The sequence below is a fragment of the Choristoneura fumiferana genome, chromosome 12, assembly GCF_025370935.1.
Source record: "Choristoneura fumiferana chromosome 12, NRCan_CFum_1, whole genome shotgun sequence".
Lineage (NCBI taxonomy): Eukaryota > Metazoa > Arthropoda > Insecta > Lepidoptera > Tortricidae > Choristoneura > Choristoneura fumiferana.
The window spans coordinates 5565293-5590904 of record NC_133483.1 but is presented as its reverse complement, the minus strand read 5'-3'; the positions used below and the strand labels follow the sequence as shown (position 1 = coordinate 5590904).

Genomic DNA, 25612 nt, shown 5'->3' with positions numbered 1-25612 from the left:
AACATATTTTTGACAATGACGTTTTATGACACGTCTCCGCTATCGAGCTCGTGTTGCGTGTGGTGATTTTCTTTTTCTTCACAAATGATTTAATTTATTTACGATGGGAGGCCAAAAATTCGAATATGATGAGAGTGGATCAACATTCTTTTATTTTGTGCTATCATTCCTTGCGCTAATATTAGTGCCAGCGACATTTTACTATTGGCCGCGGAAAAGAAAAGAAGGTAATGGTTTTTAATCCATGTTTTTTTAAATATTTAATGTATTTTTACTTAAATTAAGTGTTCTGTAATGGCTAGCTCGTACTAAATTACCTAAGGGGCACGTACGTCGTATGTTGTTGGGCACCTATACCGTTATGTCAATACGATCATCGGAAGTTCAGAAAGCTAGCGCATACTAATATACGCGAAGTTAATGCCGCTACCTATTGAGGTTACAGGACTAGTTACTTTGTTTTTTCTTGTCCTAATTAGAATAAAAATTTTTTTTTTGTACCTTCACCTGACCCTGTAGAAACCTTATTACTTATTAGTGTCTCATTTACCTCCACGTTATCATAATACGCCACGCCCTCAGCCAGCGTATTAGAGAGATTTTTGTAGAAAAACCGTTACTTATAATTCCACATTTGTACTTGTGAAGTTTTGCTATAGCTATTATATGTCCAAACGGCATAAAATCATAACTTATGTTTCAGATCCAGCAAAACAAGCGGAACTATGTCAATGCCCAGGATGTGTAAAGAAACAATCAATAATAGAGCAATCACAACCATACAAAACATTGAAGAATTTCTTTATAAAACTAGCAATCATTATGGGTTGGGTGTTGCTTGCATTTTTAGCTTACAAAGTGTCCCAATTTGACTATGAGATGTCCAATTTTGATCCCTATGATATTTTGGGATTGCCCCCTGGTGCTACTCAGGCTGAAATCAAGAAATCATACCGTAAACAATCCCTTATACTCCATCCTGATAAGGAAACTGGTGATGAAAAGGCTTTTATGAAACTTACCAAGGCTTACCAGGTAATGTTTTATGAGGCTGTTTTAAAAACTATTAAAAAAACACAGTCAATGGTATAAATATCTATACAGCCATAGCTTTCAAATATATGTATACATCAACCTTGTGGTTAGTGGCATAAAGGTGTATCTTTGTAATATATATTTACACCCTTGATATGGATTTACTGCAAGCAAATAAATGTGGTTTAATTAATTAATGTTTCTGGTTCTAAGTACTTACTAGTACTACCTATTTTAATTTTGTCTTGTGTTGGCCTAAGATGTAAAACTTACAAACTGAACACCTCAAAATAAATCAACATAACCATGATGTATTCTGCCAGTATTATGAACTAAACTTTATGTAGCTTACAGATAATTATTTGGCACAGGATGCAGCGTGATCCATGACTTCAGCTATAGTAAATCTTAATTAATTCTAGGCGCTAACAGATGACGAGGCACGCCGTAATTGGGAGAAATATGGCAATCCCGATGGACCAGGAGCCATGAGCTTTGGAATCGCCCTTCCGAGTTGGATTGTAGAGAAAGAAAATAGTGTTTGGGTACTCGGACTCTATGCTCTGGTGTTCATGGTTGCTCTACCTACTGTTGTGAGTATGAAATCGTGATTTGTTATGCTACATATTTAATTGCATGCTGTTTGTAAACTGAAAGAGTTCTATGTTGGTGTTTACTGATGCATGATAGAATTTAAATTGAAAAAATTTAGTATTTTAGTTTTTTGTTTTCTGTTTTCTTGCATATAATTGTGATGGCTTTTTTTGTATGTGTCTGTGTTAGTGAATAAATGTCTTCTTTCGTTCTTTCTATCAACAAATTGTTAGTAAAATATGAACTTGAAATCTAGTCCTATAAAACCTGAAGTCATGATGACATATTTGAATTTGATTATGTAATAATACCAGTGTATGATTGATAAGATTATTAGACTTGTAGTCATCATGCTTTGATTTTTTTTAATTGATTCACATCATTTTTTAGGTGGGTACTTGGTGGTACCGGTCAATCCGCTATTCTGGAGAACAAGTGTTACTAGATACAACACAGATGTACTTCTACTTCTGTCATAAAACTCCATCTATGCCTCTTAAACGAGCCCTCATGATTCTGGCAGCGTCATGTGAATTTGACCGCAGGCACAACTCTGAAGTCATCGAAAGGATAACTGATAATGAAGAAGTGCCTATGGTAAGATAATGCTTGATTTAGAAATTTAGAGTTGACATGAAAATTTGTGGACTTAACTAGCACTATTTCTTGCGTCGCTCAATATCGTAAAGTCGTATTAACGAGGAACACAAGCATTTTCGCTCGTCCTTTATTATCTGGACAGCTGGGGACCGGAGTGAAATGCCCTGTTTGTGTCTAGCTTCAGATCTAGGGTAAATGGCATTAGGCAAGCATGCTCCATCTTACTCCATATCCATACTTACCATCAGGTATGATTGTGGTCAAATGTAAACCTATATCTTATCTGTATATAAAATAACATTAATCACAAACTTTTTTCATTCATCTTTTGTCTTTGTTTTGGGCTGATCACCACTATCCATATAGACACTTCTGTATATCATACTCTGCAATTCCAGCTCCTCCGCGACCTGCCAAATCTTGGTGAAAAGAACAAGGAGCAGCCTCTCTGCCGGCCGTACAGTATAAAGGCGCGCGCGCTCCTCCATGCGCACTTGTCGCGCATGCGCCTGCCGTCTGAAGCGCTCGACGCCGACCGGCGTTACGTCGTGTCACGTTGCCCCGACCTTATCGTGGAAATGGTGAACTGCGTCAACCAGCTGATTGCGCTTGCTTACGCTAGGAGAAGTACGTATAACCGCAGCTGAACGAATACTAATACAATACAAAATATTCTTTATTGCATTGCGGTGAAATAACTGGCACTTGAGGTATTCCATCTTAGGCCTCTAGGTTGGCAACGCATCTGCAATACCCTGGTGTTGCAGTTGGCTATGGGCGGTGGTGATCTCTTACCATCAGGAGACCCACTTGCTCGTTTGCCATCCAGTCAAATAAAAAAATAAAAAAAAAAAAAATGCACCACAAATCGGTACAAAACATTTATATAGACACAAAATGCAGGGTGCAGACAATAGCCAGTCGTATCTTCTAGACAATCATTTGCGTACAGGAGTAGGGTTTTCGATTTCTCGACTCATTTTGTTTCCAGAGTTGCGAGAATTCCCCAGACCAATTTCCCGAGTTTCTCGAGTTGTTCGATCATTCAAAAATGTATGTAAAATATTTCGAAATGAAATAAAATACAATTTTGGACCAGCAACAATTATATTTATCTATAACAGGAACGAACAAATCTGCTAGAACTAGCCTAACCATGGTCACTCAGGTGCGCGTCAAATATGTACTACATTATTTATTACTGGACGCATGAATGTGTGGGAGTTATCTGAAATTTTAAAGCTCTCTGATGGCGCTAAAAAATTTACGCGGATCAAGAAAACGAAAAATTCAGTGAAATGTATACTTAAATATTTTACTTGTGGGTTCACTTATTCATGCCAATGTGGGTGACCGGCATGTAGTGGCGTTTTAGTTGAATGTATCATTGCCGTATCGTATATCTACGATATTTACCACGCTGGGACCAACACATGTTTTTCAAGGGTGCGTTTTGTAGAAACTAGCACCAGGCATATAAAACACTAATTACGGCACTAACTGAGTTTAATTACGCTGCTGTTTTATTTAATTAACTTTATTGCCTTTTCCAGTACCCCGTTTGCCTACAATAGAGACAATAGAGAACTGTATGAAGATGTCACCAATGATTGTTCAGGGTCTCTGGGAATACAAATCACCTCTTCTTCAGCTACCTTACATCACGGAAGACCACCTCAAATACTTCACTAACAGGAAAAAGCACATCAAATCTTTACTCCAACTGGCTCAGTTGCCTGGTGAAGAGAGGCGGCAAGTCATGAGGTTTTTGAATGACAAGCAGTATGATGACGTCATGAAAGTGTTGGGAAATATGCCTTACATACATTTCCAAGTGAATACTGAAGGTGAATTATAGTTTTGGTTCTTACTGGGTGTCGAACATAACATGCAATAATTATTTTCGCATGTGATCTGACAACCCTGTTTACTGTAGTATTTTTAATTTTTAAGTGACTTCATTATTTATGCATTTGGGTGAGTATTTCAATTATTTGGTATCAATGGAACTAAAAAATATAAACTCTGAAGTTGTCTCTATGAATGAACAATCGTTTTCAATCTATATCTATATAAGTGTGTTTATCCGTTACCTAGTACAGTCAACATCAAAGGTAGCTGGCTACTTTTGTACTTTGTCGTTTTATAGCCACGTACTTGGCGCCATACATGATAAATGTGTTAATGTGACAGAGTAGAAAAGTAACCAGCTACTTTTGATGCTGACTGTACCCATAATACAAGCCTTGCTTAGTTTGGGACTAGGTTAGTTGATGTCAAATTGTCCCATGATATTTTCTTTATTTTTTATTTATTCAATGAGTCAAACGAAATAACTAAACGTATGCTAAATCTTTTTCTCAAATGCATTGTATTTTGACACCCAGTGAACATTTTGATTTGTGTAATATATTTACAAGTGTATCTATAATGTGAATTACTGTTTTCTTGTAGTTATTGACGATGAAAACTCAACGGTTGTAACGGCTGGCGCCATCGTAACAGTCACAGTGTTCCTGAGAAGAACAAACATGAAGGAGCTATTTGGTGATACAACCATCAAAGAAAAGAGCATCAAGTAGGTTTGAATCAGCTTTAGTCGAATTACGTTATATAAAATTGACACTATGAAAAAAAGTCGCATCTAAAATAAAGATGTTAATTAAACTGTACCTTAAAGCATAGTTAGTAAAGTTTATTTAGCAATATAACTGTTTTTGAGATACAGGCTTATTAAAAGCTTTTGCTTAACTTGCCATCTTTGTTTGTATGTTCGTGAAGGTCAAAGCAAGCCAAATTTCACTCACTTTAGCTGTCTTGTTTGGTACAGATATGTAGTTTATTGGGGGAGGCCTATGGCGGTATGTATCTAAAAAAAAAAGTACACTTTTGAGTTTTTAATACTATAATGTTCTGCATTCTGCATCACATAGTGTAAATAACTCAAAACTGTTTTTTAAATAGGCATTGCTTTTGGTTTTTGGCAGTATAGACAGATGGTGATGATTATGTTATGATGTAGTTTGGATGACAACGCAAGTAGGTACAGTCAACAATAAGCACAAGCAGCAAAAAACTTGTATTCGAAAACGAACAACAAAAAGTTATTCAAAAGAAAGTAACAATATAAAAATTAAAATATGTAAAAATTGACTCCAGGGAAGACGACGATGGCAGCGGCGAAACGAAAAAGGGCGACAATGACAAAACAGAGGAGAACGACAAGGACAAAAAAGAGGCGCCCAAGAGGCCGGTTTGGATGAAGCAGGCCAAGAAGGCGCCCGCCAAGAAAGCCAAGAAGCCCGTCGCGGCTAAGCAGCCGGCCAAGCCCGCGCCCGCGCCCGCCGAGCCCGCCACGCCGCCCCCCCCTGGGAAAAAGAGGGAAAAGGAACCAAAGAAGAAGGACGATGAAGGTATGTGGCACGACTCCGTTTCCACCCGAGATGTGAGGATGTGTTGCGAAGAATGTGTTCTTCATGTACCAAAAGAAACTCTTCATTTACCTCGCCTCGCCTCGCTCAGCTGTTGTCAATAGAGATGTGCTGTGCTAGGACGCGATGCGTTGCCGTTCGCAAGACCGGCAGATTGCTGATTTGGGACCATTTCGTGACAAGCATAACTATAATGTCTTAAACTTTCATGATTTTCACTCATAGTCAAAATACCACGCACAGGACTTATCACGCTAAAACACACGAGTAATATTTACCTCGACGTTTCGGCAACATTACAGCGGCCGTGGTCACGAGTGGACTGAAGTGTGGGGTGTCAAGTCTGCCTAGCAGCGCGAGTCCTTCGAACTACCCGCACTTGATCACAAAAAGTACCGACACTCGTATCAGGAACTAATCGCACTTGGTAATTTTTATTTGTCACCCCTTCACACACACACACACACACACACACACACACTTCACCACACTTCACACACACCCCCCCTAAGCCCCGTGCACCTCCTCGTGTGTGCTAGCGTGATAAGTCCTGTGCGTGGTATTTTGACTATGCATAACTATATATTTTTTCTTTTTTTTTATCCATTCTTTGTCACGAATAAATTTTTTCTTTCTTTCTTTCTATTGATGAATGAAAAACACATTCCTCGCGGATGTGTGCATCCTCGCCTTGTGTCTGATCGTCTTCATTGTTGTAACAAACATTTTCTTTTGTCGACAGACGAGGATTCCGCCGACGAGTCCTGTTCTGAGTCCTCCGGCTCCCGGGACTCGGGCTCCGAGGAGTCTCGCAAGTCTTCGGGCGCGGAGGACGACGACGACCAGTGGGACAAGTTCCAGAAACGGCTGCAGAAGCGGGAGCGGCTCGAGGGCCGCTCCAAGAGCTCGCATCCCGTCCACTGTCCATACTTCCCACAGGTTGGTATTTGAAACTGCAAACAAAGCATACAAAGTGTTTAAAAATAAATTCTGTGTCGTGGAAAGGTACAGTTATGGTTTTTTCACCTAACATCGTAATGGGTGAGATTTGGAGATCGAGCAATGACACAACCAAATTAATCAAATCAACACTTATAATAATAATAATAATTAAATTATAATCAGCAAACAACATCCATAGGTACAAGGTAGCATGGAAAGTTCCGTAGTCGGTCTATACGTCTAGTCTCTAGCGCATCCAGCAAGAGGATGTACAGTAATGTATGAATCTTGGCAATCCAGCTCCGTCCTAGCGCGCCATGACAGGTCAACCGGTCCTTTGTGACGTCACAGAGAGATCGACCAATCATAATCAACCACGCGCTGCGCTACCGTTGAATGTCTACTCATGACCGTGCTGTCTCCGACATTCTGAATATTTTAGCAGATGGTATATTTCTGCTTTGAACTTCAAACTTAAAACTTTGAGTGGATGAGCTCAGTTCAAAGTTTGATCTGAGCTCATCCACTTAAGACTACATTGCTATTGTCTAGTTTAGTTAACCATAAATTAAGATAACGAGGTCTTAGTATGACCAGACAATAACCACCTTGGAAGGTTAAGAATAATGTTTTTTACATTTTACAACCGCCCGACACTCAACAAGAAGTGTTGAATACGCTAGTTTCCTCTTCTAAACCTACTCAACAAGGAATAAGGTTGAAATTCAACATACATTAAATTTACTTCTAACCTTTTTCGTAAGGAACTGGTTGGCGATTTCGGGAACAAAAATAGGATAATAGATAGTTTTTTCAATGTGGGTTTCTTGACAGGCGAAATAGGCGTTACTTTGCTATTGCTATCCATCTTTAAATATTGCGTTACGTAATACTTGAACGCCCCCTCAACTGAGGGGTTACTACGAAATTCGAAGTTCGTATCGTACCGTCCTTCTCACTCACGTACGATATTTCGATTTTCGAATTTCGCAGTATAGGGCTATACTCCTGATTAAACTATACATTGCCAACACGGCCATACCATTGCCATACCGCATCATACAATGTATGTCATTTACCCGAACAGAAGAGAAGAGAGAGTGAAACAGCTTAGCCCCATTGTCGTAACTTTTGACTTATACTATTAAGGTTATTAATAGATTCGCTAAAAATCTTTAAATATTAAGATTAGAGTCTAAGCGGAAGTTTTTTTTGTTATTATTGAAATAAACAGTTTATTTTTTTAACAGGATAAGCAAGAGTACTGGTGGTGCTACATATGCGACCGCAAGTCTCACACGCTGCTGACGGCGCCGGCGCACTGCACGGCGCTGCTGCAGGAGCACGAGCTGCAGCTGCGGTTCACGGCGCCGCGCTGGCCCGGCCTCTACACGCTCGCCGCCTGCTTGCGCTCAGGTACTTTTTATTACATACTAGCGTTTACCCACGGCTTCGCACGCGTAAATCATTAGATACAGCAGTTGAATTGATATTCCGGGATTTTATTAAATTCTCGTGGGAATTTCCGTGAAATTACGTCGTGGTTTTCATTGACGTTATATTATAACAACCATGCCAAATTTCGAGATTTTATCCCGTGGGAATATCGGGATAAAAAGTAGCTTATGTGTTATTCCAGATGTACAGCTATCTACATACCAAATTTCATGACTCTAAGCCCAGCGGTTTTTATTTCAAGATTTTATCCCTATCCCGTGGGAATATCGGGATAAAAAGTAGCCTGTGTGTTATTCCAGACGTCCAGCAACCTACATACCAAATTTCATGACTCTAAGCTCTGCGGTTGTTATTTCAAGATTTTATCCCTATCCCGTGGGAATATCGGGATAAAAAGTATCCTTTGTTTTAATCCAGGTTATAAACTATTTTTTTGCCAAATTTCATCCAAATCCGTCCAGCCGTTTCAGCGTGAAGAAGTAACAAACATATACTCACTCCCTCCCTACCTCACAAACTTTACATTTTATATTAGTGAGTATAGAACCAACGAATTTCGAAAAACATAAAAAAATTTCGGGAAAAAAAATTATGATACCCACCAAGAGAAGTAGACACAGTATAGCAGCTCTATATACTTCCAAACAAAAGCAGTGTGGTAAGGCGGGGTGTTCTCTATTAAAATTAACGATAGAAGAATTCGAAAATACTGATTTTGTTTTGTTTCTATCATGACAAAAGGTCATATTGTATTAAAATTAGAATAAGATAAATAAGCGTAATATTATTACAGTGAGGTTTATTTTATACTGATGGTTATTCTTTACATAACTTTTTATGGTAAGTTCGAAAGCTTTTTATGGTAAGTTGGATGCGGGCACCTCAGGGGGCTACTACGAAATTCGAAAATCGAAGTTCGTATCGTACTGTCGTCCCTTCTACACATACACACACAAACATCACGCCTGTATTCCCAAATGGGGTAGGCAGAGCACACGAAACGTTACGGCTTCGGAGCCACTTTTAGCAACTTTAGGTTTTAAGTTTGACAAAAACGGTACAATAGTGACAGGTTGCTAGCCTGTCGCCTACGGTATACATTAACCTATATCCTCAGTCGCCTCTTACGACATCCACGGAAGGAATGGAGAGGTGTAATTCTAACCTGACACCACACCCCACCCTCTCCCCTCTACCCTTCTACTCTCGTATTAAATAACATAAGCGTCATCGTCAGCAGAAAGGCAAAGATACGAATTTCGAATGTTGCACTTCATAGTATAGGGCCAGGACTGTTCGTTTTGGAACTCGGAGGTCTTTATCTAGCAGCAAATGTGTTATGGATAATATGGTGTTGGTGAATCAGGATCACTAACTAATGGAGCTACCAGAGGCTACTGTTTGTGGCAGAACCTATTTGGACCTTGATCGAAAGATGCTCAAGACTTGGAGACGGGGGTTAGTCCCTCGAGACACCCCCCACTCCAGAGACCCTTCCGCCCTTGGGCAGCCACTGGAAGATGAAGTTGGTATAGCAGTCTAATCAGTGCCATTTCCGCAGACTCTTACATCGGCATGGACCAGCAGCAAGACATGAAGCTGGACGTAAAGGAGGCGGCCGCCGTGCCGGCCGACCACCCGCAGTGGGACCTCTCCGAGTCAGATACGGACAACAATGACCAGGTAATGAGAACCCCTGAAGCAGCCAGTACCACAGACCAGCGGTTGCCTACCCGTGCCTATCCGTGGCCCGCAGCTTGTACTGTTTTATAAAAGTCTTATATGCTACATAAATAAATATGAGAGATTTGACAGCTATTTTAGGAATTGTACGTACTACAAATAGCCACTCAAACACAGCCACAAATGTCACATTTTTTTTTTGACAAAAGAACAATTCTATTTTGATGTTATTGTTTAAATTTTTAATAAAATTCAAATAAAATGTTTTCGAATTTTTACTTGTGATATTATAAATTCGAAAACATTTTATTTGAATTTTATGAAACCTATTATTTATTTGCCACTATGTAGCCCTTAATTTTATGAATTAAATTCGGTTTCATAAAATTAGTAATGACTGCGATAGTCTAAAATATTGTGTATGTAGCCCTTGCCTGGCAAAGGGCTACCGACAGCTGCTGGCATTCACTTTTGGTTCAGTACTAAAAAGAGCGCTTTGTGATTTCGTACACGAGTAGACGAAATACTTCCGAAGATTCCCGCTAGAGACAAGTTTTTTTTTTAATATTTTGTATTTTTTTTGTCCCCACAGGGAGGCAACGAGAGCGAGTTCACGACAGACGACGAAGTGGAAGAGGAGTAGTGGAAATTAAGTTATTTTTATAGAGTTTATTAATGAGGTGTAATTGCAGGCTTGTGCCGTGTGGATGAATGATAAAATAACTAATGTTTTTATGACAACATTTTGTTTCATTTTGTACTCCAAATTTGAAATACGGTATTTGATTATTTATTATTTAATTTATAAATTAAAGCTTGACAATGCGTGTTACCGTACATAAAAATATTTTTAAGCTACCTTCACATTATAATAACGTTATAAAGGTTTGAAATTCAAGATTAGACAGAGAAATATATACTCGCATGTGACGTCACATCGAGTAGCGCCATACCTGAAGCATAGAGAAAAGCGTTTTAAACAAGCGCTATAAATTTCATCCGAATTTTTTTCGCTCAACATTGGCTGTTTAGACTGACCAGCGAAAGCTGTCCACGCATTTTTTACGAAACTTTAATCTGGTATCATTTTTGAGATTGTCAAAATTGTCATATTGTCATTCTAGCCCAGTTTAGATAATTTTGATATTTCTGCTGTAAGAAATAAATAAATATTTTTTTCTTTAACTCAATCTCCTACCATCCTCAAAATGGAAAATGTTATAAGATTATGTTAGAATTAAAATTTTTAGAAGATATATTCAATGCCAATCTGGTAAAAATGGTCCAAAAATGGATGCGTCTGGACTGCACGTAAATGCGCATTGACAAAGGTCATAAAATTTACCAAGGGACTACTAAAGTGCATCATCAACTTTCACACATTACTATAATGAATGTTGATGCAGCTTGAAATCTCGCTCGCGTATAATTTAATGCCTGGATAATTTAAATAAACATCTAAGTATCAACATCGTTTAATCAGTGTACAGCAAGTGTTGTCAGCCTCATTTTTTAAAATTTGCCGCGGATTGTCTGGGACAGTTTTCGTTGGCCAGAGTCTAGCTATATTTTCATAATAAAATAATAGACAATATAGGATATGTAAAATACAAGAGTTGTCAAATACCGTATTCAATTGTTTCGTTTCAAGCTAAGGTTTCAAGTCTATATTTATAACCTACCTTCTTAGTTGACACAATACCTGCTTTGTGAGCTGTTTTATGTATTTGACCGCATACTTTCGAATTTATACAAAGAAAACGCTCACTGAGATTATGTAGTTAAATGGTTTCTTTGTCAACATTTGCTGATGTTTTTCGAGTATCAATGCGCAAATGAATGCACTCTGAAGCGAAAAACAAACGACGCGAAACCGACAACATAATAGGCCACATGCCTCAAAATATTATGTATTTAGTTCATCAGTTTCTATAATTATTCGTAGGTTAGGTTTGTAAGAAATGTCAGACACGTATTTTTTCTTTTGTTAATTTAACAAAAAAATGTGCATAATTATATAGCCGGTATACTTCAGTGTGACGTCACGTACACGCATACTTTTACTAGGGTGGTTTTACAGTGAGGCTTACGCTAGCGCGGTTGGTAAGCGTCGCTGGCCACGAGCTTTGCGTCTCTTGGATCGTTACATAGTTTAGCGTTCGGTCCGCTTGATCGTTTACATAGTTTTACGGGCCGCGCTTACGAACCGCGCTGGCGTAAGCGTCACTGTAAAACCACCCTAAGGAGTGACGTCATGTACCCCCACTCCCGAACTTTAACTCGCTTTATCTTTTCTTTATCATTTTTGTTTGATTGACAAAAGAAAAAACATGTGGCCAATATTTTCTGAGCAGATTCTGAACAATTGTTCCCATTGTTGCTATTTCCTTTCCTCGCAATCGAACTGAAAAGCAGAGTAGCATTAAAATCGGCCGGCTCGGGTGGCAATATGAACGTCTCGGGTAAAATGGCTCGTTTTATGCTCTTGTTGTACAGTCTACTATTTTTTACCCAGGAATCTACCCAATTCTATTAAATTAAATTATTTAAAATGTAATAATCTACTATTGGATATTGGATTCATAAGATTTTAGGCGTATTATATTTATTATCGCTTATTTTATTAAGAGTGTTTGAAAGTTTCGAAACCATTACTAGATAGTCATCGGTTTAGTATTTGGTGCTGACGCGATCACACTGGTACATATGCATTTTTAATGTATCTGTGACGTCATACCGATTTGTGCGCGCCTGTTCACTCGTAGACATGTAAGTAGTGAGCGTCAGCTTGCGGTAAGTAATCAGTCTGCATAATAATATATCGCTGACATGTATTTCGTTGAATATATAAAGTGTTTTGTAGGTGTGTGTGCGTGTTGTCGGAGTAGTACAGTTATACTTGAAACGTTAATTGGTGTCTTAAATATTGAAATTCCCCCATTAAACTATCTAAACATTTCCATTTCTGTATTGAATTGTCTAGTGTCTATTACAATGATAGATAAGTAAAATGTTTAAAATCGTTTAATGTGCCAAATCTGGCAGCTGAAGTTTGTTTACATTTAGTTAATTACCTAAACTTTTCAAGTATAGTTTGACAAAACACCTCTGTAAATGTTACTCATCGGAATTTTTGGTTCAAATCAAAATTAGTCACGCCTTTGACGCGGTACAGTCACCTGCATTAATATCTGCTATAGCAGAGCGTGCAATAATATATTACACCTTCTACCGGCCCTAGAAATAGTCGTATCAGATATTTTATGCAAACTTTGTTGTGTTTGTGTCAGATGTTGGTGGAGTTCAACCATCTGCTGAAATATTCCAAAACAATTTGTATTGTTAATTGTATTATGATATTAAAGTACAATTCAATAGAATCTGTCAATTTTCTACATATTTAAGACACCCTATCGTGGGCACACTTGATTATATATGTCCCTGTTGTTGCAATTATCATCTAAAAGGAATCAAAAAAGAATAATAGTCACATCACAAAGCCTTAGGCAGCCCGGTGTTTATATTAATAGGCTGGAAGTGTCTACAGGATTGTCAGATTCTATTGAATTGGAGTTTATGTCGTACAGTACGACCACGACAAATTATAAAGTATTATTATACCTAGTTATGTTAACTACAGTAAAGCGCCGTAAGCTTGACCGCAGTACAACCTTGTCTCAGTAAGCCACTATTGTGCTCATCAAGAAACTAATTGGGACATTTATTGTGAAAAGGTTCTACCGTGGATCTAACTGAGGTTAGCTATATTTTCGTCTTGCTAGCTAATCATTCTATCTTCCCTGCTATCCGATACACTTTTAATTTACATATTATTATTTATAATCCGTCATAGCTTATGAAGTGAACCAATTTAGTTGATTGATACGCCATATTGTACAAGACGGGCCATATCCGGTCGCAAATTATAAATCTTTTCGCATGTTTTTATAGCCCACTCGGGTTATTATAATTTTAATCAAGTGCAGCTTAAACCTGTTACGGCTGAACCCTGTATAATTTCAATCGGATTTGAAGCACAAAAAAGACGAAAGTGATTCGCCAGGGCCGCGGAGGCTTCATTAATCTCGGACTGCACATCGCGCCAACTACACAAAGGGGGCTAGGCCTGCCGCGCAGGCGCAGTGGTCGCCTGCCATATTATACGAGTAAAAATATTAAATGCATCATCATCATCATCATCATTCCAGCCTGGGCATAGGCCTCCTCTCAGAACAAGAGGGCTGAAATGCATATCTGTACTGTATTGGCTGGTTTCCTGGATAAAAAAATATATATTATTTAGTCCGTCTATCGTGGTAAACGCTGCAAGAACACCCGTACAAAATTTCATGTCTTGAATTTAGAACCTTGTCCCGTGTAACTAGCGCATAGGCGTATATAGAGGGGGCGGGTGGACAGTGCCCGTCTCAGTATGGTCTAGTGCCCACCCCAGGATGATGAGCTACCGATTCAAAATTCTATAATACAAAACCTTCACACAAAAATCTAGGCCAGGCCCCCCCTTAAAAATAACCCTAGATACGCCAATGACCTAGCGATATAAAAAGTAGCTTAGTTGCTACGCTAGTTGTATAATCGTGACTATTTGCTACTCATTGTGCTATAATTTTTTTAATCAATCTTGAAAACTATCTACAAATTTAGAAATAAACCCTCAAGCAGATGTTCCCAACCAAAGCCCAGTTTCTCAATACTCAAAGAGCATATTAGTCTAATAATATGTACATTTAATTTAATACAACAAAACCTATTTATTAATACAACATAACACAGTACAAATCAAAATAAATCAATAACTAATACTTACTAAAAAAAAACAATTATACAATAAAATAAATTACAAAATATCAAAAAATCTAAAAGAAAAAAAAATAAAAAACAAATAAATTAAATAATAAAATGAAATAAAAACTACTCAATATCGTACTTGGTCCAAACGTCCCCATTACCCCAGCGTAATATTAGTATTTTGTCTCATTTTTAGGGTTCCGTAGCCAAAATGGCATAAACGGAACCCTTATAGTTTCGCCATGTCTGTCTGTCTGTCTGTCCGTCCGCGGCTTTGCTCAGGGACTATCAATGCTAGAAAGCTGTAATTTTGCAAACTATGCCGATAAAATGGTACAATAAAAAAATTAAAATAAGGTTTTTTTAGAGTACGTCCCATAGACGTAGTGGGGGTGATTTTTTTTCTCATCCAACCTTGTAATGTGGGCACTTATTCTGTGGTACAGTCAAAAATGATGTGAAGCTTTTTTTGACTCTAGAGGATGACAGGTTGCCCCTTCCTGCTTTGGCGACGCCCTTTGTGATGGCTAAAGAAAACTATGGTATTTGAAGTTATTCCATCAAAAATGGATCTATTAGTATGGTATGTAAGTAGGTATGGTATGGAGTCTCATTGCGCGCAACGTAAGGCTTTACTCCGGGAGGCGAGGGTATCGTCCTGCGGCTGGGGCGGGCTGGGCTGGCTGCGCGGGCGCGGGCGGCGGGGCGCGGAGCCGCGGGCGCGCGGCCCGCACTCGCGCGCCCGCGTTAGCCGCACATTCACGACCGAACGACACTCGCCACCCACCGGTGTCGTATTACAGCTCTAAAAATACCCGCGAGCGCGATCGCCTATTTAGAAACGGTCGCGCGTCGTGTTTTGAACCAGTGATTGACAGTGCCAAGTGAAGAATACCATCCTAATCCACCGGTTATAGCAGTAAGTAGCTTATGTGCTCCAGGATAATGATCCGCGCAGATTATGTTACCGCATCGCGGTTTTAAAATAAAACAGATGTTTCTACGAATCACTAGCGCTGGTTTCGCGCTAAATTAGGAATACGTTTCCAGTTAATGTTTAAGGAAATCCGAGATGGTGCCCATGAGGAAGTTTATGTTATAGCCAGCTACACTCTGATGGCAGGGCGATTTTGTTAGTATAACTTATTAGCTAATCTGATCTATTTGCGTACCTACCGACCTTTTGTAAACCATCGGAGTGCCATTCTGTTGCATCAATGTAGGCTACAGGTTTTTCAAATAATTTGCTCCAATTGTTTAACCTATATTAGTACGAGACTGTTTTATCAAGTAATTTTGTTAATGTGACCTGTATATTTGCGACCTGTTTCAACATTGCGGTCACTTTGTAGACATCAGTTTTCCTGGTCATATTTTTATTTTTATGGTGTAGGTAATTCGAGTTTATATTGCACAGAAGCACTAAGTATATCTAACAGTAAATGGCTTGCCAAGATTTCGTAGTTCAGCTTTGCCGTCTGCCCTGACGCCGCAAGGGCGATGTGATGAAATATATAAATTTACGATGATCCGAAAACATCTTATGCTCATACATAACTCAAAACAATCGGCTAACAAGGTTATCTAACTAAGAAAATAGAAGAAATCAATTTGTATGGAAATTATTGAGATAACATTTAAATTGGTTTGAATTTGCAATACACAGATGCAAAACAACTACAGGTTAGAATTAATTAAATTAATAAAATTTAATTTATAATGATGACATCTAAGTAATACTAGATATTTATCCATTGGAAACCTGAAATGATCACGCGCATTAAATATACACAATAGTGTCGTAAAACTGTATACCTAGCAAGCTGTTATGTCACGGAAAGAGGAAAATACAGGAAATTTGCTTTTTGTTCATAATACGTATATTACGTCCAGTCTAGTTGGGTTGCAGCCAAGGCACCACCTACTTACTTACAAGTTCAATGTCTACCAAACTTACATGAAGTCTCATTGAGTTATTTGCTTTCCTTCAACAACTTTTTAGCCAAATTACAGAATAGATCAGGGGTCACCAATTAGTTTCTTCACGGGTCCAGTATTTAAAATAAAATTATCATCGCGGTCCGGTCGTCCGTTGTCAAATTGACGGCAACTAAGGCAATTAAAGCGCGAGATACATTTTATTAAACTAGGTCTCAGTAATACAATACAAGTTACTTTACTTAAGTTCCGCACAAAATAGGTCTGCGGTCCAGATGCGGTCCGCCAATTGGTGACCCCGTGGAATAGATATAATAATTATGGTACAAGTACCTATCTACGGAATTTTGCGTACTTTAGGCTTACACTTTAGGTGCTCATAAACACATCAGATCAGACGGTGCCTATTGTCAATCATGTGCATGCAATGTTTAGATATTTATTTTTGAACTTCTACTCTTCGGCACCTGCAATGTTTATGATGGCGACTGTACTTACACTCGCACAGTGCAAGAGGTAGGTATTAGGTTGCGTTGATGTAAATTCGGTCGGACCGCGAATTTCAGAACCGGTTGTATGCAAGAACCATGTCCCTGTGGTCAGTCAGTGGGAGTTTAAGAACCAAGTTTTAAGTTTCGAACACGCCTACATTTCGAAATATTTCTGATGTTTTTTTTCTTTTTTTTTTTGTTGTCAACAATTGCAGAGGAACTAATTGGCAATTATATATTTCGAGGCGGGAATCATTTGTTTCAGCCCTCATGAAAACCGCTCTTGAATCGTGACCAGCCTTGGAGTGTTATCGCATTTTTGATTCATCGTCGTAGAATTCAGAGATTTGCGGTTCATAACGTTGTTGCTTTAAGATTTTATCGCAGGCCGTCGTTATTTTTAAAAGTCTTAAATTTTGCATGAACTAACTATACCTACCTAAATATATTGACTCAGTGAAATGGCACAGTGACAACAACGATACATGAAGACATTTTCCATCCTTAGTTGCCATTTAGCAGTGTACTTTATTACATACTAGCTTATGCCCGCGACTTCGTCTGCGCGGATCTAGGTTATCGCGCGGTGGCGACCTCTACCGGAGTTAAAGGTATTAGGATCCTTGGGGTTCACACTACCTATATACCAAATTTCATCAAAATCGGTTCAGTGGTTTCGACGTGAAAGCGTAACAGACAGACAGACAGAGTTACTTTCGCATTAATAATATTATATATAGTAGGGATAATATAAATAATTATGAAAATAATATCTAGACTACTAGGACCAAAATTTTACTCCATATCCAGCTTAGCACCGATTTTTCTTGTTGATTTAGGATATAATAGTGCCTAAGTACCTATGTATGTATAGCTAATGTGTCATAACATAACATTGACACTTTTGACACTTTGTTGGTTTCAAGCCACACACACCAATTTAATTTTAAAAACCGGGTAATTGCGTGTCAAGCCACGCTCAGGTAGGGTTTCGTACGATAAAGTATCACTCGAACACTTCGCTCTAAAATCCAAATCGAAAAATGATCTTAGCAAAACTACACTATCCATGGATTTAAAAAAAAAAACCAGTTTTTGCATGTTGTTTTGCAAAATTCTTTTCTTATCTTATCTTTTTTTACTTTACTTCATTTGCCGCGTAGGTAGTTGATATGTACCTATATTCAAGTAAAATCACAGCTTTCTAGCACAGTCTCTAAGCTAAGCCGCGAACCGACGAACGGACGGACGTTACGGACATGCCAAAACAAGGGACCCCGGAACCTTAAAAACAAAAACTTCAGATAAACAACTGAACATCGCTTCGGACAGCACAAAGTAGCCTGCAGCGTTCTTTGCTATCTTAATTTATAGTGAGTGGTTTGGTGTGCTAGATGGGCGCAAGAATAGCCGGCGAGCACGATTGGTGATACCGCATGGGCCACGGGGAGTCGCGATGAACCGAACGGCGATAGCCGGCCGGTTAGACGAGTCTGCCAGAGTGCAATGGCCCAAACTGTAGGGAATTTTAAAACGCTCTTACACGAGCCCTTTGGATCTTTTGTCCCAATGTCTCTGAATATATCTGACAAGAAAGTTACTAAACATGATAAGAGACAGACTGTTTTTCCTGTAAGTACGCAAAAAGTTAACTGGCTTGGGGTTTAAATTTAATTTAAATATAGGTTTTTTTTTTAGTTAGGTTAGGACATAGAGACATAACTTTTACTTTACCATGTCCAAAGGAAAGACGAGAGCTAAATCGGTTCACGCTACTTATTGGCCTACTTATTTCATGGTTTCATGTGATAACGTTACGTACATACTTTAAAATAATGGGCAATGAACTACAATAATTTCTTTGCTCACTCGCGACCGTATGATAGCTAGTTTATGCAACATATGCGTTTCATGCATTTCCTCCACCTCTACACTATAAGAACACACCACACTCAACACTGTATCTGGTAGCATATGGTGTACAGTTGGTTGCTCTGAAGATGAGCTCTGGTTGAGTTCGAAACGCGTCAGTGTAGTGTGGTGGTGGTGGTGATAGATGGGTTTGTGTGATTTGTGTGTGTTCTTAGTGTGGAGGTGGAGGAACTGCATGAACACGCATATTTTGCATAATCTTAGCTATCATAAGGTCGCGGGTGAGCAAAGAAATTCTTTTAGTTCATTGATATGGACTAATGGACCTCCGCAAAGCCTGATCCAATAAATAAAGTGCAACTTGATTGTAGAATAACTATGTATTTTGTCAGTATAAGTTGTTCATTGAGTTTAAATACGAGTAAGGTTTACTTAGTAGACAGCTGGAATTACGTACTTAACCTAAAGGTTTTGATTTCCTGGCTATTTGTATAGAAATGACTTTTTTTTTAATGACTTTATCTCTTGATTGCGTTGTCCTAGAAGTTTGATTATTTCGTTGTCCTAAGGGGTAGCAGACCTGAGAATTTGATATAAGTTTTAGCTTGATACCCATACCTACCATGCATTAGTGTGAAAAAGGATCTTGACAAAGGGACGGACAAAATTATCCTATTAGAGTTCCGTTTTTGCTGTCTGAGACACACAAGTTCACACAACCCTAAAAATGACTTATTGAACATTCAAAAATCAATATTATCGATAAGTTTGCATAAGATCGGTTCGCTAAAAGTAAATAAAGGCTTACTCAGTATTACAACGACCACAAAGGAATAAGGAAAAAGGAAATGCAAATTTTTTAAAGAGGTTCTTTAATGTTCGTTCTAATGATGATATTTTACCGATATTATTAGTTGCGGCAATACCTTTCGGTATATCATAAATACTAAATTATAGTATATGTCGTAGTTACATATATATGTAACTGAATACCTACCTAGATAAATTAAGTACCTACCTAGATGAAAGGTTTCCGGTCATAACACCCGCGACCTTACGATACGTCTATGCAACAAATGTGTGTTCATGCAGCTCCTTGACCTCCACACTGCAAAAACACACAAAACCAACTATCACCATCATCTCACAACACTGGCGCGATTCGAACTCAACCAGATCTTTAGAGGAACACAACCTTATGCTACCGCAGATGTTAAATAACGCCTGATTCTTTATATTGTCTACTTCATTTTAGGATAGTTACGTAAGGAAGTGAAGCTTAGTAACTCAATAACATTTTAAATAGAACATTTAACATAGATATTAAAATATTACGTAGAACGTTGAAGTGCAGTGGACATCTATGTACACCTCATAACAATGCCTTCTTTTGTGTCTGCTAAAGCCGTGCACGACATAGCGTGAAACCCCTTTCCAATGACAAAGTACCTTATTCTTTTGTAAAAGGATTATATTATACTTAATTATAATATATAGCCGTTCCGTTGCCCGCAATTCCGACTTTTTCTGGCTCGGGAACTTTACGCTCTTCCGGGATAAAAGGTTAAATATGTTTAAAAAATCGGGGATATTCTATTTGTAAGAGAAATTTTAAAATCAATTTAGTATCGCACAAACAAAAAACCAATGTTTACTTGATAATTTGGTAGGTATAAGTAGTAATTAAGGGGATACATATTATATATAGTACACTAGAAGCTAGCAGATTTGACAACATCATCATCATCATCATCAGCCTACAGCAGTCCACTGCTGGACATAGGCCTCTTCCATGGCGCGCCACAACACTCTGTCTTCAGCCCCTCGCATCCATCCGCCGCCAGCGATCCTCTTAAGGTCATCCGTCCACCGTGCCTTAGGACGCCCTACACTACGTTTTCCCGTCCGTGGTCTCCATTCGACGACTCGTCTGCTCCACCGTTCATCGGTCCTGCGACAGACGTGGCCAGCCCAACGCCACTTCAACGAACTAATTCTCTGAGCAATGTCAGTGACTTTCGTTCTTTGTCGAATAATGTGATTTCGGATTTTATCCTTCAAAGAAACCCCTAGCATTGCTCTTTCCATAGCCCGCTGAGCGACCTTGAACTTGTTGATTAGTCCCGCAGTCAAGGTCCACGTTTCGGCTCCGTAGGTTAAAACTGGTAGGACGCACTGGTTGAAGACTTTCGTTTTTAGGCACTGAGGGAATTAAAAATAAATAATTTTGTGTGTAACTGCAATGAAAATACTGCATCGTTATATTTCCCGTAACGTTGAAGCATTAAGTGTACTTAATGGTACGAGTAGGTAGCTCATTTGTCGAATTTTCCTTAACTTTGTCATACTTACGCAGAACATGACATCACGGCCTTTGTAGCTGAACAAAATAGGTATCTGAATTCTTGAAATTATTGAATCTGACTTGTTGATTCAACTTCTATTGTGAACAGATAAAATTCAACACCACACTTGGTATCGAGGGAACTAGTGCGAGATTTAGTGGCCACCCTTTAGGGGGTAATCTGTGGTGGGCATCTACCTCGGGTACGAGCCCCACATACCGCCTGTTTACCCGAACAGGGCTGGATGTACTGAGTATACTTCCCCCAATCAAAAAAAATTGTAGGTACTGTTGTTGCCCGCGACTCCGTCCGCGTACCGAACATACACAAAAAATTTCATAAAAATCGGTCAAGCCGTTTCGAAGGAGTTTGGTCACAAACATTTTTGACCCGAGATTTTTATATATTAAAAGAATATAACCAAGCTGTTTTACCTCTTAGTTTAAAACACACACACACAGGACACTTTATTCAAGTTGCGTATACGTACATAATTCATCACCCTGAAACACCAGCCACAACTATTGTCGGGAAAAGTCCGAGTATTGTTTACGTAAAACCTGTATTCATGGGCACTGTTTGATTTTGTGATCGATGACCACAATAAATAGTAATTCAAGAATTAAGTACTCATCCGTAACAAACGTCATATTCCCTGAGTCATACGAGAGTATTGACAAGTCAATTTGCATGTGGCGGTCGAAGTAGTTATCAATAAAGTAAATAAATATGTTTGGCCGATAGACGTAAATAATGAATTTGACTTGACTAGGTTCGAGGAATTTATATTTAAGATCGTTCGAGATAATACGGAGTTCAACCGTTCGACTCGAAATGCCGTTTAATGGAAATGTATTTTTAATAATACAATAGATTGTTTGTATCCGTATCGAATTCCTAAGTAGCTTAATTTTTAATAATGAATGACTGACGTTGTAAATTATCTAAGTTGTTTACTTTCTTATTCATAACCACATCCACCCTTTCTCCTGCCCTCGAGTTAAATAAATATTATGCGTATTCTTTATAATTATCTGAAGAGAGAAACGAAAATGGAATAATATTGAGATTAAATTTAAAATTTAAATTAAAGTCGCCTTTAAAAAATTTATTTTTAAACTTTCAACACAGTCATTACACATTAATTAATTGTTTTAAACTTTCGCAATTGTCACACACACAACACCAGAACATTTAGGTACTTTATTTCAAACATATTGCAGAGGTCATGAATAGACCACGGCCGCTGCAGTGTGTTCGTAACGTCGAAGTGATTTTTAACAAAAATGGCTGCGTTTAATTCCAATGCAGTTCCTCAAATCAATTAATTTTGTTTTTCGTCTTATGTCGGAAATTGTACCATTATTCCACACACGACTTGCGCTCTTTCATTGAATTAGGAGACGTTGTTTTCCGATATTGCTAAGTGCTAGTCCACACGATGAGTCAGTGTCGCAGTGTCGCTAGGATTGCAGTGGGTTTCGGTCGTGGTCGCCCGGCCCGGGCATTACTCACTGAGTCACCGCGATGCCACAGCGATGTCATAGTGTCGCATTAACATTACATGTCTGATATCCTGTCAATCGATCAAAGGTTAACTGGAAGAGATCCCTTTAAGGGATAAGTTCGCCTTTGTACATCTTATTATTCTGTGTTCTGTTATTTTCATGTGTTTTTATGTACAATAAAGAGTTTTACAACACAATACAATACATATGTACATATTAGCGTTGCATAAGTAGCTATAGCTGAGAAACGGAAATTTTATTTGTTTACCAAGTTCTATGACACTAAATCGATACGGCTATTTTGAATTTTTCCAGCGGATATTCTGGTTTTCATCATCATCATCATCATCATATGAGCCGTACGACGTCCACTGTTGTTGAACATGCCTCCCCCTTCGACCTCCAGTTGCTTCGGTTGGAAGCGACCTGCATCCACCGTGAAGCCGCGGTGATTCTGGTTTAGCGTTAGGTGTTATCCCAAAGATTTCTTTAACTATGCAATAGTTTATTTTGCTTTAGACATGGTAACGCAAATCCATACTAATATTATAAATGCGAAAGTGTGTGTGATTGTATGTTTGTCCGTCTTTCACGTCGAAACGGAGCGACGGATTGTATGTTTGTCGTCGTGATTTTTGGCATAGAGATAGTTTATAGGCCAGAGAGTGCCATAGGCTACTTTTATCCCGGAAAAATGCACAGTTCCCGAGGGAACAGCGCGCGATAACCGAATTCCACACGGGCGCAGTCGCGGGCAAAAGCTAGTTGTCTTATAAATAGTGCTCATGCGTGGTAATTTGTCTAAGTAGATATATAATTTACCTACGTTATGAATGTTTAAAACAAAATTTAATATTCCTGTAATATTAATATTAATAATATATTAGTTTGTAATATTTATATATACCTCGTTGAGTTTCTTGCCGGATTCTTCTCAACAGAGGTTTTTCCGAACCGGTGATAGACTTTCTTTGACTTTCATAAGTGCTTGTTATATCCTAAATTATGAATAAAGATATTTTGACTTTGAATACCTACTGATCATTAGTAAATTGTACAATTAAAATTAATTAGGTAAGTATTACATTATTATAGATAAATATTAATTTCTGTTTCTAAGTATTTTTTGGTTGAATAAGATGCTTTGTCACTACGCCATATAATTTAGACCTTCTACGGTAGTACTTACTATTATTTATTCTGTGCTTTTATTCCGGGGCAACCGGCTGTGTTCTTATATTGCAGTAACGAAAATGTTTGTTTGAAGAAACATTAATAGAGTTTATATTTTGGTCATTGGCACAAAAACCTACTTTAGATTATAAATTATACGACACATGAGCGGTTGCATGTCAAATCTGCATAACTACTATAATATATTGTGTATCTAGCCGAGATCTAGAGCACAATGTTAAGGTTGAGTCGAAGAGACGAGTAGGTAAAGACGAGCGGGTTAAAGTTAAAGTCGGGTTTCAGTTCTGTGCGCCATTCATAAACATGCCAATATGGCTGGATCAATCGTGCACATCCGTTCTGGCCTGATGGTACGACCTAAACAATAATGTACTGTGTTACTCCTTATTACTCATACTGTCCCTACTTGGAATAATAAATAGTGACGTCAGCGTCTATCCCTCTTTATAAAGCAGTCTTCCTACTCGTGAGGAAAAACAGCATAAGCACATATTCCATGACCTAAATACTTCGGAAATCAGTATTTATAGTTATAATTTCAAAGATTTATTTTCATAGAAAGTGTATGTAAATCGAAAGTTTTCTGCCATTAAAATCTTTGGTAGCTTGCCAAGTCGTTTACTTATCGACTGATACGTTGTTATGTGTGATGAAATATATAATATACGAATTGCTTCGTATTGTTTGTAAGTACTGCTAAGTAGATATTACGGATACGGGTAATTATCACACATACAACAATAAGAAGATATAAAGGTTTTGATTTAAATGATGATAGGTCACGCGCGACTGTCATATTGCGTTCATCGAAATTATAAGATTAGATAAAATTTAAGAATCGTTCAAATCTTTCTTAAAAAAAATCTAATAGGTATTTAGTCATTTTGATCTTCAGGTTAGTTTATTAATTTTGCCTTTGATTTAATGATGATATTTTAGCGATATTATTATTGTACCTTCTAGTAACATAACTCGACGACTAGATTGTTAGAGATTAGAAAGCAGAATAATATTTTAAATTTTGAGTTTAACCTATTTAGGTTTGATTCTGGAGAGACTGCAGTGTAAAAGAAGACAGATAACGAAACAAAATCAAGTGAAAAGTAATCAATTAGTGGCAAGTGAAAAAAACGGGTTACGAAGGCGATAGATCCTCCACTTTTAATTATCGGGGGCTGCGCTGGCGCATTGTTTCCATTATTTTTAAAAATAATGAGTTTCGACCTGGTTCCGTTGACTGCAGTGTTGAACTTTTGAATTAAATCTACGTGTCGAGATTATTCTGTTTTTTCAAAATTGCTACGAGGAACTGCAGCTGCAGCAGCTTGAAAGATCAGTTCCACATAACACGAATTATCTTTAGAGTTATGTTGACTTTTCCGCGGCAAAGCTTGGCCAATCGGATATTTTTTAATTTATCAGATTTACCTATCTATCGATCGAAGTTGTAATAACGCACCCCGCCCTCGGATTTGATATCACTGTATTTCACTAAGTAAAGAGTGTTATCAAAGGAGCCCGACTAATCGTCACGAACGATGGCTAAACGCCAAATCTTTCGCAACTGCTCTATTTTTACACCAAGGTTCTTACTTTGCATTTTGGAGGTTATTGACACAATGTATTATACAATATGTTATTTAACATTTTATCTATATCAAGAAAATCGGCGGGTAGGAGTGAAAGTGCCAAGTTTATGCCAGAACCGTGTA

General features: G+C 38.2%; 2 protein-coding genes across 6 annotated transcripts in view; both read left to right on the top strand.

The window, feature by feature from the left end:
* The first annotated feature begins 26 nt into the window (after window positions 1-26).
* On the top strand, window positions 27-10484 carry Sec63 (translocation protein Sec63). The gene is made up of 12 exons (XM_074095077.1): window positions 27-227; window positions 704-1035; window positions 1458-1628; window positions 2020-2226; window positions 2628-2856; window positions 3783-4076; window positions 4684-4807; window positions 5389-5642; window positions 6403-6599; window positions 7853-8018; window positions 9622-9743; window positions 10336-10484. The coding sequence occupies exons 1-12, from the start codon at window positions 104-106 to the stop codon at window positions 10384-10386; spliced, it is 2271 nt and encodes a 756-aa protein (XP_073951178.1). The 5' UTR covers window positions 27-103; the 3' UTR covers window positions 10387-10484.
* Window positions 10485-15259: 4775 nt separating this feature from the next.
* The window catches only part of Zasp52 (Z band alternatively spliced PDZ-motif protein 52), a 52030-nt gene continuing 41677 nt past the window's right edge, over window positions 15260-25612 (top strand). For 2 of the 5 annotated variants that reach the window (XM_074095073.1, XM_074095072.1), the window contains exon 1: window positions 15263-15471. The gene's annotated coding sequence lies outside the window, so the exon portion shown is untranslated. Of the gene's footprint in view, window positions 15472-25612 lie in introns of all 5 variants that reach the window. The other 3 variants (XM_074095076.1, XM_074095075.1, XM_074095071.1) reach the window with 2 other exon arrangements.